The following is a 16987-nucleotide window of genomic DNA, read 5'->3' as shown; positions in this document are numbered from 1 at the left end:
TCTACAGTATTGACAGCTACACACTGTATGGCAGTTTTTTTTTTAAATGTTTTGGAATAAAATTACTGAAAAAAATATTAATGCAATAAAAGTTTCATTCTTGGTCACAAAGGTGAAAAAAGTGTCTGGTTAAAAAAAAAACAATTACAAAAGTCAAAAGTTGGATCAGTTGATCAATCAGATCTAACTGTTTAGTGACAAAAAAATCATACAGTAACTTCATATTTTTATTAATTGTAACAAAAAATAGCGAAAATAATAAAACAGAATTAAGGCTTGTATCCTTATAACTTTCAATTTAAAATAACATTAAAATAACAATATTTTAGAAATTAGTATAGTGTGGATAGATAAGACTTTCAGCAGAGACAGTTAACAATTGATTCAGCAAATATTTAATTGAAAATGTTTAAAAAATTAATACTCATATTAATAATATTTTATTTTCATATTAAATCAAGACTAAATATAATCTATCAACTGTTAAAGAGCTAAACAACCTCAAAACAAAAATTAATAAATATTAAGTTCATCTTTAAAGTTAAATCTTAAAGTTAAAATTGCTAAAATAGTAGTGAAGTTGAACCTTGTAAAGCACTTAACTGGGTAAGAGTGGGTCATTAGCGCCATCTGGTGGTGAAGAGCAGATCTGCACCTCTCCTTCTGCAGCCTGCAGGTGGCGCACACGAGCCCAAAGCCACGCCCCTCAAACCGCAGGCCACTTGAAGATTGACTTTATGGCATAATCTCTCTCTCCCCCTGTCAATCACAGTGACATTAGCCAATGGGAGGTCATGGATGTGGATAGGAGAGGATAGTGCTTTCCTCCGAGGACGTTACACTGCCATGTGAGGCAGCAAGAGCAGCAGTTTGAAAAGCTTCAGCTGCTGGCTTCATGTGTCTCAGAGGAAGCACATGTTAGACTTCCTGTTACAGGGGAGAGCTGGCCTGTGGGTGGGGATCATTTAAGAATAACAATTACATACTCAGCTAGATATCTGGAACAAAACAAGTTCAATTCGACATCTAACTATCTATCCATCTAACTATCTATCCATCTAACTATCTATCTTAAAATAAGCAAATAATTTGATTACACATAGTCTTTCTTTAAACATATTTTAATTTCATAAAACATCTTTCTATTTTTTCTTCTTTTTTTTTCACCCATGTCACAAGCTGTCCCGCATTTCTGGATTTGCGTTCTCAATTCGCCCCGCAAAATTATTTACATTCCTGAATAATTTTTTTCCCCCCTCACTCTACATATCATCCAATCGCGTGCCAGTATGCAAATGAGCACGCTAATTATCTCTCTCTCTCTCTCTCTCTCTCTCTCTCTCTCTCTCTCACTCACACACACACACACATACACCCCCGTCCTGCATAAGCTTGTGTGTGAGCGCGCGCTGCGTGGACTTCAGAGCAAACTCTCTCACGCGCACTTCAATGGGAGCGAAAAAGAAGCTCGTGCGCTGGTTGCAGTGGCTCACCGTCTTCACGCTCTTGTTCTTCGTAGGCTTTATCATCGGTAAGTTCACGCACGTGCTTATGTGGTGTGTGTGAGAGAGAGAGAGTGTGTGTGTGTGTGATTTTTGTCTCACTTCCAGCGGTTGGCTCGTGCAGCGCGAGGCAGAAATAACGGTATCGGATTCGGTGGTCAGCTGTGCGGCTTCACGACCCCCGGTGTAGGCCATGGAAGGCGCGCGACGCAGAGGTTTTACATAACAACATAATGTTGCAGGGTGTGTGTGTGTGTGTGTGTGTGTGTGTGTGATATCCAGTGACCTTTAACCCCAACCAGATTGCTTTCTCATCATTTAACTGCAGAACAAAACTAATTAATCAGTAAAGCTTTCCTTTAAAGATTTTTATCAGCTTTGGACTCCAATATAGTGTGTAAATTATGAAAAATCTGCAGGGAATATATATTTATGCTACCAGTAAAATTGCTGAATGAATTTTTATTGCATTTCTCAGATTACAGTTTATACTGGATAATAATTTATGCTGGATAAATACCAAATACAGTATCTCCATATTGGTTTCATCACACCAAAAAAACTTCACTGGGTCACTCTGATGTTTTCATCTGGCTCTCCTTGAGCAAAGGTTTCTTTCTATCCACCTCGCATACAGTCCCGAGTTACAGGAATTGGTTGTCTGGTGCATCTTCACTCCACTCTCACTGACTGCACTCCTTCAGAGTCACTGTTGGCCTCACTGGCTTGTTTTTATGCTGAGTTTTGCGGATATCTAGTCAGTGCTTGGGTGGTGTGATCCAGCTTAAACTTCCTCACTGTTGATCCAGCAGCACTTACCGGGATCTCCAGCCTCCTAGATATAATTTTACACTCTATTATACTCTCTTCAGCTTCCTTAGAATGACAGTTTAACACTATTTTGTTGTTGTTGTTGTTTTTGGTTTAGAATTACAAAGATGAAGGCTATCTTTCATCTGGAAAATGAGTTTGTGATAAAAAAAATGCTGACAGGACAAATATGTGCTTTTTTCATTTGTTATTCAAACAAATTAGGAGTTGAATACTTTTACAAGCCATTGTATATAACCCCTAATTGCTCTTCTTTCTTAAAATCTTTTCCACTGTCAGTATTTATCATGTTGTTATTAGTTGAGAGAGAGAGAGAAAGAGGGGACAGTGAGCAAAAAATGAGAGAAATTTATGAGAACTTCAGAGAAATCGGCTCAACCAGTTAGCTGTCTACGAGATGACAAGTGCGATGGCATTGATGGTGGGATTAGCATGGAAGTTTGAGGCACTCGAGCTCCAGAGTAGATTACTGATGATGTTTCTTTGAGTGTGTGAATATTTCAGTGTATTGTATAATAAATTATTGACCAGATCCATAACTACCATTCAGTGTTTATTCGACTCTGTCAGGGGAGAAGAAACAGTTCTTGGTAGCAGATGGACTCTGATCTTTGGACCCTTGTATATGGGCGCAGTGATATATATATGTATGTACATATATGTGAGGGGAGTGAAGACGTCTCCGACAGTCCAGAAGTCCAGCAGTTTAAACTGTCTTTTCGTCTTAGGGTGGTTTGCGAGACCTGCTGACACGCAGCACGAAAAGCCGAAGCATGACTTCCTGCAGGAGTTCTTGGATGAAATCCATGCAGCCAACATCAAACAGCATCTTAGGTTCACACACATATCCACACGCACCTTAAGTACCTTAGCTACAGTAGATCAGCCAATCAGCGGCCTTCTTTCTGCCGAACAGGAAGTTCACTCGTCTGCCCCACTTGGCGGGAACGGAGCAGAATCTGCGATTGGCTGAGCAGATTCGGGAGGAGTGGCTAGCGTTTGGGCTCGACTCGGCCGAGCTCGTGTGGTACGATGTTCTGCTCTCGTATCCGAACACCACCAGGCCGAACTACATCTCTGTAGTGGACCAGCACGGGGACGAGGTACACGCTACAACACCTAGTCCTCCTAACCAATCCTAATCCAAGCCCCTGTCCCTGATCCCTAACTCCTAACACGTTTCAGGTTTAGAAGGCTGCAGTGACAGGTATATCAGTGCACTTTATTCCCCCAAAACAGGAATGAACAAATAATGATATAAACAATGTTAAGAAGGCTTTTCTTAATCAACAAACTTGATTTCAAATGCAATATTTAGGATACATGCTAGAATTCTTACACTCATAAGACCAAATCATGAAGCTTAAACTCCCAGCCTATCATTCACTTGTTTTTTTTCTTAAAGCATATTATTTGCTAATTACAATGAAACTAAAGTGCTGTTCAGACAGGATAAGATATGTTACGTAATGTTGCTGGAGGATGTCTGTAGTAATTTGCACATGATAAACGATCTCTTGGAAGAACTCAGAGATGGTTGTCATACTAAAAATTCCATGCATACCACATGCGCCTCATTTGAACTACTACACACACCGATTATTATATTGGTGTACGCCTTTATTCTAAGCACTTGTTGTAAGGCATGTGTCCTCCTTGCCAGTTGCGCTTGATCATTAATAGGTCAGCTGTACCTGTGCTAGGAACTCATTAGTCTCCGGGACATCCTATTAAACATCTCCTGTATTTTATTGTTCTGCGTTTAAACTCAGACTTGTTTTCGGTTTGGTTTCAGCAGGAGATGATATACTAAAGAAAAAGCACAAAACCTCATTTTCCACAGGATATAATGCAATCTTTACCAATTTGGGGATGAGCTATAATACGTTAAATGGTAATTTAATGTATTAAATTTAATGGCAGTCTGTAAAAATGATTGTTATGACTGAATGAGGTGAGACTTAAATCCCAGAGATATGGCAGTAATAATTACACGGCTTCACAGAAAAGGTGTGTAGTTCTGATAACTCTGGACTGGTGGAAATTCAGCTTTTCTAGACGTCACTACCAACATTTGAATGTGCGGAAGCAAATATTTATTTCATTAAAGTACTTATTTTCTATTCTGGGTAGCCACTTCTACTTTAAGTTCACCTCAGAGAGCTACAAAGGGTTCTCGAGTTTTGCATGAACATACATAGAAGCATAGGTTAATTATTCGTCATATAGAGAACAAAGAGTAAAGTACATGATTGGTTACAAACAGACTTGATTAACATAGATCCGCCTTCTTCCCTTTATCATACATGGACTTATTTATTATATAAAACAGGCTATTCTTCATCATCGTAGTCTTCATCCCATATCCCTCTTAAGTCTCTTGCCACACTAACACACACACACACACACACACGCACACACACACATCCTCGGGAGTTGACACTTCTTCTCATGCGAGCGTAAGACAGCATTTGAACAGATATAGTTCACATCATGGAAAAGATACATAAGTTTACAGCAATACGGTAAAGAAATACAGCATTTAGGCAAATATAGTGAATGCTTCCCCTTAATGGGATCATTGTAATACAAAAATAAGATTATTAAACCAATTTCAAGCTTCAAATGATCTGGTTCTCTTGAGAAAATTCCACTTTGTTTGTAGAAATAAATGCTTGAAATAAGTTATGTCAATTTTTTTTAAATGATGTAACGGCTGTGGCTAGTTATATATCAGATGTACACTAGAGGTGTATATTAGCCCTGACGTAAGGACTGGAACAAATAACATACCTGTAATTATTGTAATTATGGAGCGGCAAACATGGATACACATGACTTCATGATGATGATGATGATGATGATGGTGATGAAAGTTCGTATTAATGCTGTAGTTAATGTACTAGCGCCCGCTTTTCTAATAGAACCTTTCATCTTGGGCCTCGTGTAGCCTCATAAAGAGAGAGAGATGGGAATAAAAGAAGAAAAAAGTTAGAAAGTTAAAAAGGAAATGAAGAAAGATGAAAAGTGCGTTAGAGGAAGATAGATGGTGCTATGCTTTCTTTTTTTTTTTTTTTTTTTTTCTTTTCACACCACCTCCCCCAGATTCCTCACAGGTCAGTCAGCTGAACCGCAGTGAATGTGCTCATGCTGCGGTTTTCCACAGCACCACGTGTGTGTGTGTGTGTGCCATGAGTTTATCATTTATGATGTCACAAGACTTCATTTAAAAGGCAACGTCTACTCCAGTATGAAACTATAGTACACCTCAATACATCTGTAATCCGTACCATTAATGCGTTAAGTACATTTACACCATAGACCTGTTGAATTCTCGAATCTGTTTGGTCACGAGATGTTGATTAATTAATTCTCCATCACAGCAGCTCTGACAGTAGATCCGGCTCTAATTCATCATCACAGGTTTATGTCAATGCGCTCGTTCTAATATGTTATCGTTTCTATGGTAACAACTTACACAGGGACTTGTATCATGGACATGCTAAATATTCTTATACTAATAATAAACAAGAAAAAAAACGTAAACACATATAACTGTTTGTTAGTTGATGTTTGTTTAACATTTATGGAAGGAGTCTCCACTTTCAGTGTTCAGACGACAACCTGCGTCTAATTACGTTGAAGGGTGTCGAGGAAACGACTTTTATAACTTTAGTAATAACAGGAAGTAACCTCTTCAACATTTATTGTAACTGTAAATGGATAAAAAACCCAATATGTCGTTATTTAATTAATAAACATTGTAAACATTGACAATTTGCTGTGGTTTAAGAGGAATAAAACACTTTGGGGTGTGCTGTAATTGGAAAATAATCAACTACAAGTTGGTATCAACAGTATCACATTACCCCATTGTTGATTATTTTCCTACAGTGGCATGTCCCCAAGTGTTTTATTTCTTACATCCTACAGTATACTGAAGTTTACTACCTTACATACTATCTGTGTAACTATTTCTTTTTTCTGTAATAAAATTCTAGCAAAAAAAGTAAATTTCTAATTGAGTAATACAACTATCTGTGAAGAGCTGTTACTATAGAAACGATAACGTATGAGAACGAGCGCATTAATATAAACCTGTGATTTGCAGCTGCACTACTGTCATAGCTGCTGTTATAGAAAACTAATCAACACCTTCTGACCAATCAGATTTGCGAATTTAACAGTGCTTGATTAATTACAGTATATTAATTACGACTGTTCCAGTTAGTCATCATTAATAGTGCGTTTGCATTCACACACACACACAGGTCATGAAGTCGTCTCTGGCTGAACCAGTGCCTGAGGGTTATGAGAACGTGAGTGACATCGTTCCTCCGTACAACGCCTTCTCTGCGCAGGGACAACCAGAGGTAACGATACACACCGGCCTGCTCCACACTGCCATCATGGACACTGAAGGTTACATGGCTGTCTTACCCATGTGCTGTACTGAAACAAAATCAAAAAATATTTTTTAATTCATAAAAAAAAGAGCTAAAGCTGGCTAGCTAATGGTAGAACAAGGAGCTGTCTCTGAAATATGTTAGCTAAACATAAATTTCAAGCTAGCAAAGAGCTCTTTAAAAAGCAAACTGATAATAGAGTTAAATGAAACTTGCTAGCAAGGAACTGATTAGTAAAACAATTAGCAAAGATTCTCTGAAGCTGAGGCAACCTTGTGATCGCCATTTTGTTTGCTCTGTAGCTAGCTACCATTACACTAAAGTAGCTTTGGAGTAGCTAAAAATAAATAGATGTTATCTAGTAAATATCACACTATTAAATAAAACTGGGTACAATATAAGCTAGCGTTGAAGGATGTGGTGATTAGTGCAGTAGCTACGCTTGCTAGCTCAACACTGTGCCTCAAGCGAAGTCTTCCAAGTCTTCAAATTTTGTTGGAATGACAATAGTTTTGGTGACAATTTGGAAATTTGACAATGCGCTGTTAGCTAAACGTGCTGCCTTGTTACGTTACCTCCACTCAGTTAGCTAACACGCCTGTTCACACGTGTGAGCTAGCTAGCGAGCTAGGGCACATTAGCATAGGTTCTAATGTGCACAGAAAAACATGTATAACTAATTTAAATAATATGACTAAACACTGAGCAGGATTGATTCATCTCTTAACAAGTGTGTGTGTGTGTGTGTGTGTGTGTGTGTGCGTGTTTGTCCTCAGGGTGATTTGGTGTATGTGAACTACGGCAGGACGGAGGATTTCTTCAAGCTGCAGAGGGAGATGGGCATCAACTGCACGGGCAAAATCGTCATCGCCCGATACGGCAAAATCTTCAGAGGCAATAAGGTAAGAAAAGAAGAACTGGCTGTGTTTCAATCAGTGCTGCTTCTAACTTCCCTCGTTCCAAAGGTAGTCGAACCAGCAAGGATATAGAAGGAAAGAAACACTGAGAACATCACAGAGTGAACATCACAGGCAGCAGAAACATGAGGATTTTTTTAAACTTTGTACCTTTTCAGTGAGAGGAAGGGAGAATAGTGAGAATAATGCTGGGAGTTCGAGAGAGGATAAACTGCAAGGAAAATTTCGACTTGTACGTTGTATATCCATTTTTGTGCGTCAAACAGTAAATAGGAACTAATCACAGGCAGGAACTAAAGTTGTGAGTGGGGAACTGAAAAAACGTCACACCACACGCAGTGTAGGAATCATTCGAGCTAGTCATACCTGTATCATACCTAATTAGCGTAAAATTGGGGAAAAAATATTGGAAAATTCACTTGTCATTTGCGGCGCTTGTGTTTTGTTGTGTGCCGTTGTCACTGAAATCGCTTGCTTGTGTTGCTTGCTTGTCTGGTTAGATGTCTAGACTGTCGTCTATTAAAGTAGTTAGCATATCTAAGTGTATTGAAGACTGAGGAGGGTGTGTCTGTGTCTGTGTGTGTTAGGTAAAAAATGCCATGTTAGCCGGCGCCAAAGGCATCGTGTTGTACTCGGACCCGTCGGATTACTGCGCTGAGGGCGTGAAGCCGTACCCTGAAGGATGGAACCTGCCTGAAGGGGGCGCACAGCGGGGCAACGTCCTGAATCTGAATGGAGCCGGAGACCCTTTAACCCCCGGCTACCCCGCTAAAGGTGCGCTAATTTATCCCTCAGACTCTTTTTGAACATTAATATACTATATATTTGGAGTATGTTCTGGTTTTATCATGTAAATAAGAACATTTTTTCCCCCCTCACAGAGTACACTTACAGATTCAGTCTAGACAAGGGGGTGGGGCTTCCTAAAATTCCAGTACATCCTATTGGCTACGGTGATGCTGTCCATCTGCTGAAGTGAGTCAGACTTGATCAGATTTAATGTGGAACGTGATTCATAATGACTCGATCTCAATGTCACTTCCTCACTTCCTGTAGGAATATGGGCGGAGCGTCTCCGCCTCCTGATTGGAAAGGAGCTCTGAATGTGTCGTATCGTATTGGACCTGGATTCATCGGTGACTTCGCACAGAAGTGAGGCGAAGGCGTGGCTCTTTTTTCAAATACTACAACTCGCTTCCTCTTCCTGTTACCTCGCCACAGCCGCTAACTCTCGTGTGTTTCGTTTCAGTAAAGTGCGCATGAACGTGCACAGCTACAATCAGGTGACCCGGATCTACAACGTGATTGGCCGAATCAGAGGAGCTCAGGAGCCAGGTATACACACACCTATAGTTAATGTCAAACACACACACACACACACGCACACACCCGTACATTTAACATATACCCAGTGTGTGCACACACACACCAACACACGTGAATATTTTTTATATACTCAACACACACATGCATGTATGTACAGTACATACATATATATAGACACACACACACACTTACCATTTACATAAAGTTACACTAACATGTTTAACACACCCCTGTAGTTATTATACACTGATAACTGACTGACAGATTTGTGTGTGTGTGTGTGTGTGTGTGTGTGTGTGTGTGTGTGTGTGTGTAGATCGGTACGTTATATTAGGTGGTCATCGAGACGCGTGGGTGTTTGGGGGAATCGATCCTGTGACTGGAGCTGCAGCAACACACGAGACTGTCAGAGCAGCTGGGAAACTACTACAGAAAGGTAACACACACACACAGACACACACACACAGACAGAGAGTGTTATTAACACAGTGATTCCACAGCAGGTTCCAGTATAAACACATGAACTAATAGTGCATTTCTGATCCAGATATTACCAGCTGTGTGTGTGTGTGTGTGTGTGTGTGTGTGTGTGTGTGTCTGTCAGGCTGGCGGCCCAGACGCACACTGATCTTTGCTAGTTGGGATGCTGAAGAGTTCGGCCTGCTGGGGTCCACAGAGTGGGCAGAGGTGAGAGAGAGAGTGCAAGGGAGACAGATGATGGCGGGTGTTTATTAGTGTACGAGTGTGTAACTCTGTGTGTGTGTGTGTGTGTGTAGGAAAATGCTAAAATGCTTCAGCAGAGAGCTGTAGCATACATCAACGCAGACTCCGCTATTGAGGGTGAGAGACACGCACACACACACACACACACACACACACACAATCCTAAACATTGATATATTTTCTCTGTGTGTGTGTGTGTGTGTGTGTGTGTGTGTGTGTGTGTGTGGTGTGTAGGTATGTACACACTGAGAATAGACTGCACTCCATCTCTGCATACCCTGGCGTATGACATCACCAAACAGGTGGGTCAAAGGTCATATTTCGTGTTCCTCCTGCCATTTTAAGGCTGCATCCCAAACTTAGAAACTTGAGGGTGGTAACAGTAACTCCACTTCATCGCACCACCCCACCATTGATTGTTTTCCCATAACAGAATGCCGATGAGCAGTTTAGCTGCTAGTAAAGTTGTGGCGAAAGTTTTGGCGACTTCTCTCGGAGATGCAGTGTTTGTGTACGCTGTCCTAAACCATGTCTGTTTGTAAGCGTTCCCGAAGTGGATATCAGTTTGATTTGGGACACAGCTCAGGTTTAGCTGGCTGACGCTAGGTGATGGTGTGTTTGTGTAGGTGATGAGTCCAGAGGAAGGGGAGGAGGGAATGACTCTGTATGACAGCTGGCACAAACGAGACAACTGGACTGATAATCGGGACGCGCCCCGGTGAGAGCTAAGCTCCGCCCCTTCTACTCTTATTCTCACACACACACACACACACACAAAACGTCAGCATGGGGAGGGGTTAACACACAGTAATTGGTATGTGATATGTAACTGAATGCTCGTGTGTGTGTGTGTGTGTGTGTGTGCAGGATCAGTAAGCTCGGCTCAGGCAGCGATTTTGAAGCATACTTTATCAGACTGGGGATTGCATCTGGGCGAGCGAGATACACCAAGAACAGAGTAAGAGAGTGTGTGTGTATATGTGCGTGTGTGTCTTGAATACACTTACTGTGTGTGTGTGTGTGTGTGTGTGTGTGGTGCCACAGAAGACGGAGCGGTACAGCAGTTATCCCGTCTACCACAGCGTGTACGAGACGTTCGAGCTGGTCGAGCGTTTCTATGACCCCACCTTTCGGCGCATGGAGGCTGTGACACGTGTGCGAGGGGGCGTGGCTTTCCGCTTAGCCGACGCCCCTGTGCTACCTCTGGACTGTAACGAGTACGCACTCGCTCTCTCTCAGTACGCACACACCATCCACCAGCTCGCACAGAAACACCCGCAGGAGATGGAGCGCTACGCCGTGACATTTGGTGAGACACACACACACACACACACACACACAAATACACAGTCTCTCATTACACTTCTTACTAACTTCTGCTTGTTTAACCTGAAACCCACTTGTGAAGTAACTCAAATGCAGCAGCGCCCAAATCAAAGGGAAGGGAACTTACGAATGCTCCCTCCTACTGCTTTAATCCATCCAGCTTTAAGCTCACTTCCATTTTTATCCTTGCTTTCCTAAAGCGTCCCTTCTTCTCTCGCTCGTCTAGGGCGAGTAAATGATGGGATGATGACGCTACTTGGAAATTATCACTCTCTTTATTTTCTAGGAGAATCTAGCTCTGAATGAGACACAGCCGAATTTCACTTCCAAAGTGTTTAACACAGTTAAAAATGAGACACAGCCGAAAGCCAGGCTCGTACAGAAGCCCAAACAGTTTTGACTTATTGGAAGCTCAGAAAGCTGAACAGGAAACTCGTGTGTGTGTGTGTGTGTGTGTGTGTGTGTTTTTACAGATGCTCTGTTCTCAGCGGTGGACAATTTCACAGACGCAGCACAGGAGTTTCAGCAGCGCCTGAATACACTCGACACAGCCAAGTAACTAACACACACACACACACACAGTACTATGCAGGAAATCTCACAAAGATCAGTCACATTCCAACATTCTCTAACATTTCCTCCATTTCTCCCCTTCTCTCTCTCTCTCTCTCTCTCTCTCTCTCTCTCTCTCTCTCTTTTTTATGTCCCTCTCCATATCTCCCTGTCTCTCTCTTTTTCTCTCTCTCTCTGTTCTGCTCTGCCTATAACTTTCTCAATCTTTGCTGTCTGTCTCTCTCTCCATCTCGTTCTTCATCTCTCGCTGTCTTCCCATCTCTCTTTCCGTCTGTGTTGCTGTTTCTCTCTCTCTCTCTCTCTCTCTCTCTCTCACTCTGTCTCCTTCTCTGCCTTCCCATCTCTCTTTCTGTCTCTCTTTTTTGCCATCCATCTCTCTGTCCCCCTCTTTTAATGTCTGTCTCTAATTTTCTCTCTTTGTGTCTCATACTCTATCTATCTCTCTTCCTGTCTGTGTCTTTCTCTCCTTTTTCCATCTGTCTCACTGTCTCTCAATCATTTTCCATCTGTCTCTATCTGTCTTTCTCTCTCTCTCTCTCAGTTCTCTCTCAGTGCGGATGGTGAATGATCAGCTGATGTATCTGGAGCGGGCGTTTATCGATCCCCTCGGCCTCCCCGGTCGACCCTTCTACAGGTAAACCTGTCTCACTTTGTGATGTCATCAACACGAGACGGTCGGCTGTTTCTCTTTACACTTCTATGCACAAAGCTCGAGGAATGAAGAATGCACTTTACAGGAAGGGAACATGACAAAGAACCCAGTGACAGAGAGGAAGGGAAGTGAACACGGTCAACATTTCAGCTCGCTGTAGTGTACAGAGGAAAGGGAGGGAATCTAAATGAGACACAGCCAAAGCCAGGTTTTATTTTCCTGCTCTCATGTTGTCTTTTTGTCTCTCTTTGAAAGAGCTCCCTCTAGGGGATGAGAATGGAAGGGGAATAGTAGATGAGGTCAGGCTTTTACAGTCCTGTGTTTTCCTGCTCATGTTTTTTTAACCATAAAATGCTACAGATGAATGAGATGGAGCCGAAACCTAAAGTGGAAAAGTTTTGAAAGCTGTATGTCATTTCTGTCGTCCTGTTTTCTCGCCGTCCCGCAGGCACGTGGTGTTCGCTCCCAGCAGCCACAATAAGTACGCGGGCGAGTCGTTCCCCGGGATTTACGACGCCCTGTTTGACATCGAGAACGCCGCCGAGCCTGAGAGAGCCTGGAGCGAGGTGAAGAGACAGATCAGCGTCGCTGCTTTCACCGTCAACGCCGCCGCTGATACACTCCGCCCCGTCGCCTGAGCTGACCTTTGATCTCTCTGACCTCAAGACAGTCGGTCTGAGATTAAATCTCGAGCCTGAGATTTTCTCCCAAATTTGAATCGTTGCCAATTCCAAGCCACAAAAATCAAACACTTGTTGCAACATAACAGGACTTAGAGGAGATGCTAACTGCCCTCTTCTACATACATGACCTCAGACATGCCCCGGATGGAGTGGACAGCAGAGCAGAGACAATTACGCAGCTGTGGTTTCGTCACGACCGCTCCAGTGCTGTTCCTGAGGAAAAAAAAAACAATTTATAAATAACATAGTGTGTGTGTGTGTGTGTGTGTGTGTATATGTTACACACATACACTAGATCAGATTTATGAAGCAATTCGGATCTAGGATGTCACTACAGCACTGTTGAATTTGCGACTCTGATTGGTCAGAAGGTGTTGATGAATTTTCTATAACAGCAGCTCTGACAGTAGTGCAGGTTTGAAGGAATACGTTATCGCTTCTATGCACAGGGACGCCACGTAATCTAAGACTACTAATATATACAACTCTAAGACTACATGTGTGTACATATATAATATAAATACATACATACACACACTGTGGTATGGTGAAGTTTTCTGTAAGGAGATGTTTAACATTTATGGAACAAGTCTCCAGTTTCAGCGTGTTGTAACCGTAAGTTTTTTTCACAACAGGAAAGTCTTCAGGACAGAAGTCTGCTATAGTTGGTATAACATGCAGCCTAACTAGAGTCTCGTGGATGTTCTACAACGTTAAATGTAACGTAAAATGATAAATAATTGAAAAAAAAAAAAGAAATAAATTGGAATTGGCAGTATTGCTGTGGTATTAGAGGAATGAAGCAGTTTGGATGTGCAGTTATAGGAAAATAATCAACTTTGGGGTCGTAACAGTAATTCGGTTTCAGGTTGCGTAACATCACACCATCTCATAATTGATCATTTTCCTAAAGCAGCACTGCGCCAAGTGTTTTATTCCTTATGCAATCAATCAATCAATTAGTAATGAGTAAGTTTTAAAGAATGTGGGGTTTTTTTCTAATTGGAAAATTCTTACAATGTACCAAATCGACACTGCACAAGTTGATAAAACTGTGTGATCATCATCTCGGTGTGTGGAGGTCAGACAGTGCGATTGTGTGAGGCGAAAGAGTCGCATTAAGAGAAAGTCATATAGCGTACACTGGGTTTTAGTGACGCTCAGGCTAAGAGCCAGAACTCTTACATACCGAGTCACATTTGCTTCTTGTATTTGACTACATCTTTTTTTTTTCTTTAAACCCATCATGGTCTGAATTGACGATATATCAGAATGATTAAAAAATAATGACGAGATACTCGAAAACATTGTGCTCTAAACCAAAGTGGTGTCTGGACAGCATAAGCAGGGAGTCTGTAATCTTTAAAAATTTAGTTCACAATCTGTTATAATCAAAGTTAGATTTATTATTGATTTTCTATAGTTATTAACCTGTTTGATTGGTAACTTGAATTAAAAAGGGTTTAATCCGAACCTCAGAAACATTTAGCCGTATAAACAGCATCAACTTAAATCTAATTTCGCAGAATGAAAGACAACCCTATATTCTTCTTAAGGTTTATTTCATTGACATCATTTATTAAATAAGAGCTTCTTTACTTTCGCTGGAATCTGATCAGCAGGTTGGAAGAAGACTTTCAGTTCTTCCGCCTATACAAAGTAATTCTCAGCTTCAGTGCTTGCTAGAAGTTTCCAGATCCTACGTTCATGCATATTCATAGCACCTCCCATTTTTAATGAGGTCAAAGGTGTTGACATGTTCTTTGGACAAAGATTTAAAAAAAAAAAAAAAAAAAGCAAAAAAAATGAACAAATGATTTAGATTTACACGATCAGAGGAACAAAGAATATTCAGTTACCATGAAAATATTTCATCACATGTTCAATAATTTACACACATATATTAAAGCGCTCAGACACAAATTGTGTGTTACAGTAAGCCGAGGAAATGATCTAGAAATATCTAGAAGCATTGTGACTCCTCGTTAATCTGTTAAACCAGACACGACCAGCCATGAGTGTGCACTTCAAGTGTCGAACGTTTAACTCTTGCTAAATTGTGGGCGTCTTCAGAGCAACCAGGGTGGAGCTTAAGATAAATTTCATTAGCTAATCACAAACCTGATCACGTGTCCTCGCTGCAAAACTTTCATTCCACTTCACAAAGACACAATGAGTTTAACAGCATTAGCTACCCTAGCTACGTAAACACAGGGCCTTGCTAGCACAGGTTAGCTAATTTTGACGTTCCTTCTCCAGCAGTAGGTATGCAAATTTAAAATACAATATGTTTTTTGATACAGTGGTGTCTCTATGATGCATTTTTGATAAAATAACCACTGCCGTAGGTTTCCGTTTTCAATTGATTAAAACATTATAAAAGTACAATAATCTAGACGTAATAATAAGACATATAGATTATGTTTAAATGCCTAGTTCACGTCACGTAACACAAGCAGTATTTTATGACAAATAGACTTTAATATACAGTGTGTTGAATATTGTACAATACTCAGAGGTATAAAAAAATCTAGAGCTTGGTATCGAATGAAACGATATATTAATACGCCATATCGTCACACTCTTAGTAAGTAGCTAGCCATTTTTTTCAAGCAAGCTAAGTAACATTAAGTAGATTTTTGAGGTGAGGATCATGCTTCTGATTGGCTAATCATATTTAAATTAAGCCCCGCCTCTTGTTGACCCAGATGGCGTAATCAGGAGGTGCACTGGATTTATGCATGACTCTCTCCGTGTCCATCTTTTATGGGTCTTCTCTACCATCGAGGGTACATTATATAGACATAAACCCTACGCAGTGCATTCTGGGATTGCTTGACAACACTAGATGTTCTACACTGTGCTTTCTGGAATAGACATGTAATAGAAAAGCTCCTAAAATAGTGAACAGATGTGCACCAGTGTTGTGTATACCCTAAAGAACACCATTTAGACTCTCTAGTGAATACGGTGTGGTTTTGGACTGGATGACTTGCTACCGGAAATAAAGTAAAGGACATAAAACCTAGTTTGAGCACAGCCAATTAAATGCTAAGTGCTGCATTAACTTGAGCCTTCTTCTAAAGAACTTCACTCAAGGTGGTAAAGGAATTGTCTATAAAATAGCGTCCGAAAGGGTTCAGGGTGACGAAGTGCACAAGGGAGAGTCGATGAGGACACATGGAAATGCAGCAGGGCCCAGAATCAGACCTTTTTTTTTTTTTAGACATTTCTATTATCTGTAAAAGCTTCAGGAATACTTCAGACGTCTTAATGTTGACTATCCAATCAGCTCAGGAGTCATTATCGTATTACCCATCATGCTTCTGTGAATATGAATATTCAGAAGCCATCTTGTCCAATTAGCAAACATGCCACAATGAGTTTTCTCATTCCTGTACCCTCTAGCTTCGTGTAGGGAACGGGGCAGTCTGTGAAGGGCAAATGAGACGGAGCGAGTGTGTGTCAGTGTGTGTGTTACTGAGAGACTTAGCTAGCACAGGCACTCTGTGAGAGGAAAGACAAAGGACACATTGTGAAGGAATGAAATGGAAGTAGGCCGTGTGTGTGTGTGTGTGTGTGTGTGAGATCATGTTTCATAGTCAGTGTATGGTATGTGTTCTATTTTTATCAGAAATGTGTGTGTGTCTGTGTGTGTGTGTGTACAGTACAGAAATACAGTGTGTGTTGTTCCGAGTTAGCTCTCTAAAAGTTATTACACTCTCAGTCTCTTTCCTCTACGCGTTCTCCTTTTCTTTATTCTCATTGGTTGAATTAGGAGTGGGCGGGGGCAGGTCGAGCCGCGCCCACGACATCGGCTCCGCCTTCTTCATGATGATCTCAATCTTGGCAGCCATCATGTTCATGACGCTCTTGCTGACATCGATGACCTGCCGGGACACGAGAACAGTGACATCACCTTTACTTTCTCACTGAAACACATCACTAGGCGCACACTGATTACATCATCACTGATGTTGATTTTTTTTTTATATTTCTTTGTGCTCCAATTGGTCATCATTTCCCTTTCTTTGCATTCTGACCGGTT

The 16987-nt window shown here is 41.2% G+C and overlaps 2 protein-coding genes across 2 annotated transcripts in view; one reads left to right on the top strand and one right to left on the bottom strand.

Moving 5' to 3' along the window:
* Positions 1-1350: 1350 nt before the first annotated feature.
* naalad2 (N-acetylated alpha-linked acidic dipeptidase 2) lies at positions 1351-15059 on the top strand. Its single transcript, XM_026943348.3, has 19 exons — positions 1351-1531; positions 3062-3167; positions 3250-3436; positions 6605-6706; positions 7516-7641; positions 8244-8430; positions 8538-8631; positions 8713-8808; positions 8906-8991; positions 9299-9418; positions 9587-9669; positions 9759-9822; positions 9940-10007; positions 10332-10423; positions 10573-10663; positions 10750-11014; positions 11505-11586; positions 12146-12238; positions 12705-15059. Exons 1-19 carry the CDS (start codon positions 1450-1452, stop codon positions 12892-12894), a joined length of 2214 nt encoding a protein of 737 aa, XP_026799149.3. The 5' UTR covers positions 1351-1449; the 3' UTR covers positions 12895-15059.
* A 339-nt stretch (positions 15060-15398) lies between these two features.
* The window catches only part of chordc1a (cysteine and histidine-rich domain (CHORD) containing 1a), a 6674-nt gene continuing 5085 nt past the window's right edge, over positions 15399-16987 (bottom strand). The window contains exon 11 of the mRNA XM_034310656.2: positions 15399-16829. Within this exon, the coding sequence (XP_034166547.1) occupies positions 16677-16829 (153 nt within the window). The 3' untranslated portion in view covers positions 15399-16676. The remainder of the gene's footprint in view (positions 16830-16987) is intronic.

Source organism: Pangasianodon hypophthalmus, chromosome 14 (assembly GCF_027358585.1).
Source record: "Pangasianodon hypophthalmus isolate fPanHyp1 chromosome 14, fPanHyp1.pri, whole genome shotgun sequence".
In the NCBI taxonomy this organism is placed as follows: domain Eukaryota; kingdom Metazoa; phylum Chordata; class Actinopteri; order Siluriformes; family Pangasiidae; genus Pangasianodon; species Pangasianodon hypophthalmus.
The sequence above is the reverse complement of the archived record's forward strand: the minus strand, read 5'-3'. Positions and strand labels throughout refer to the sequence as shown.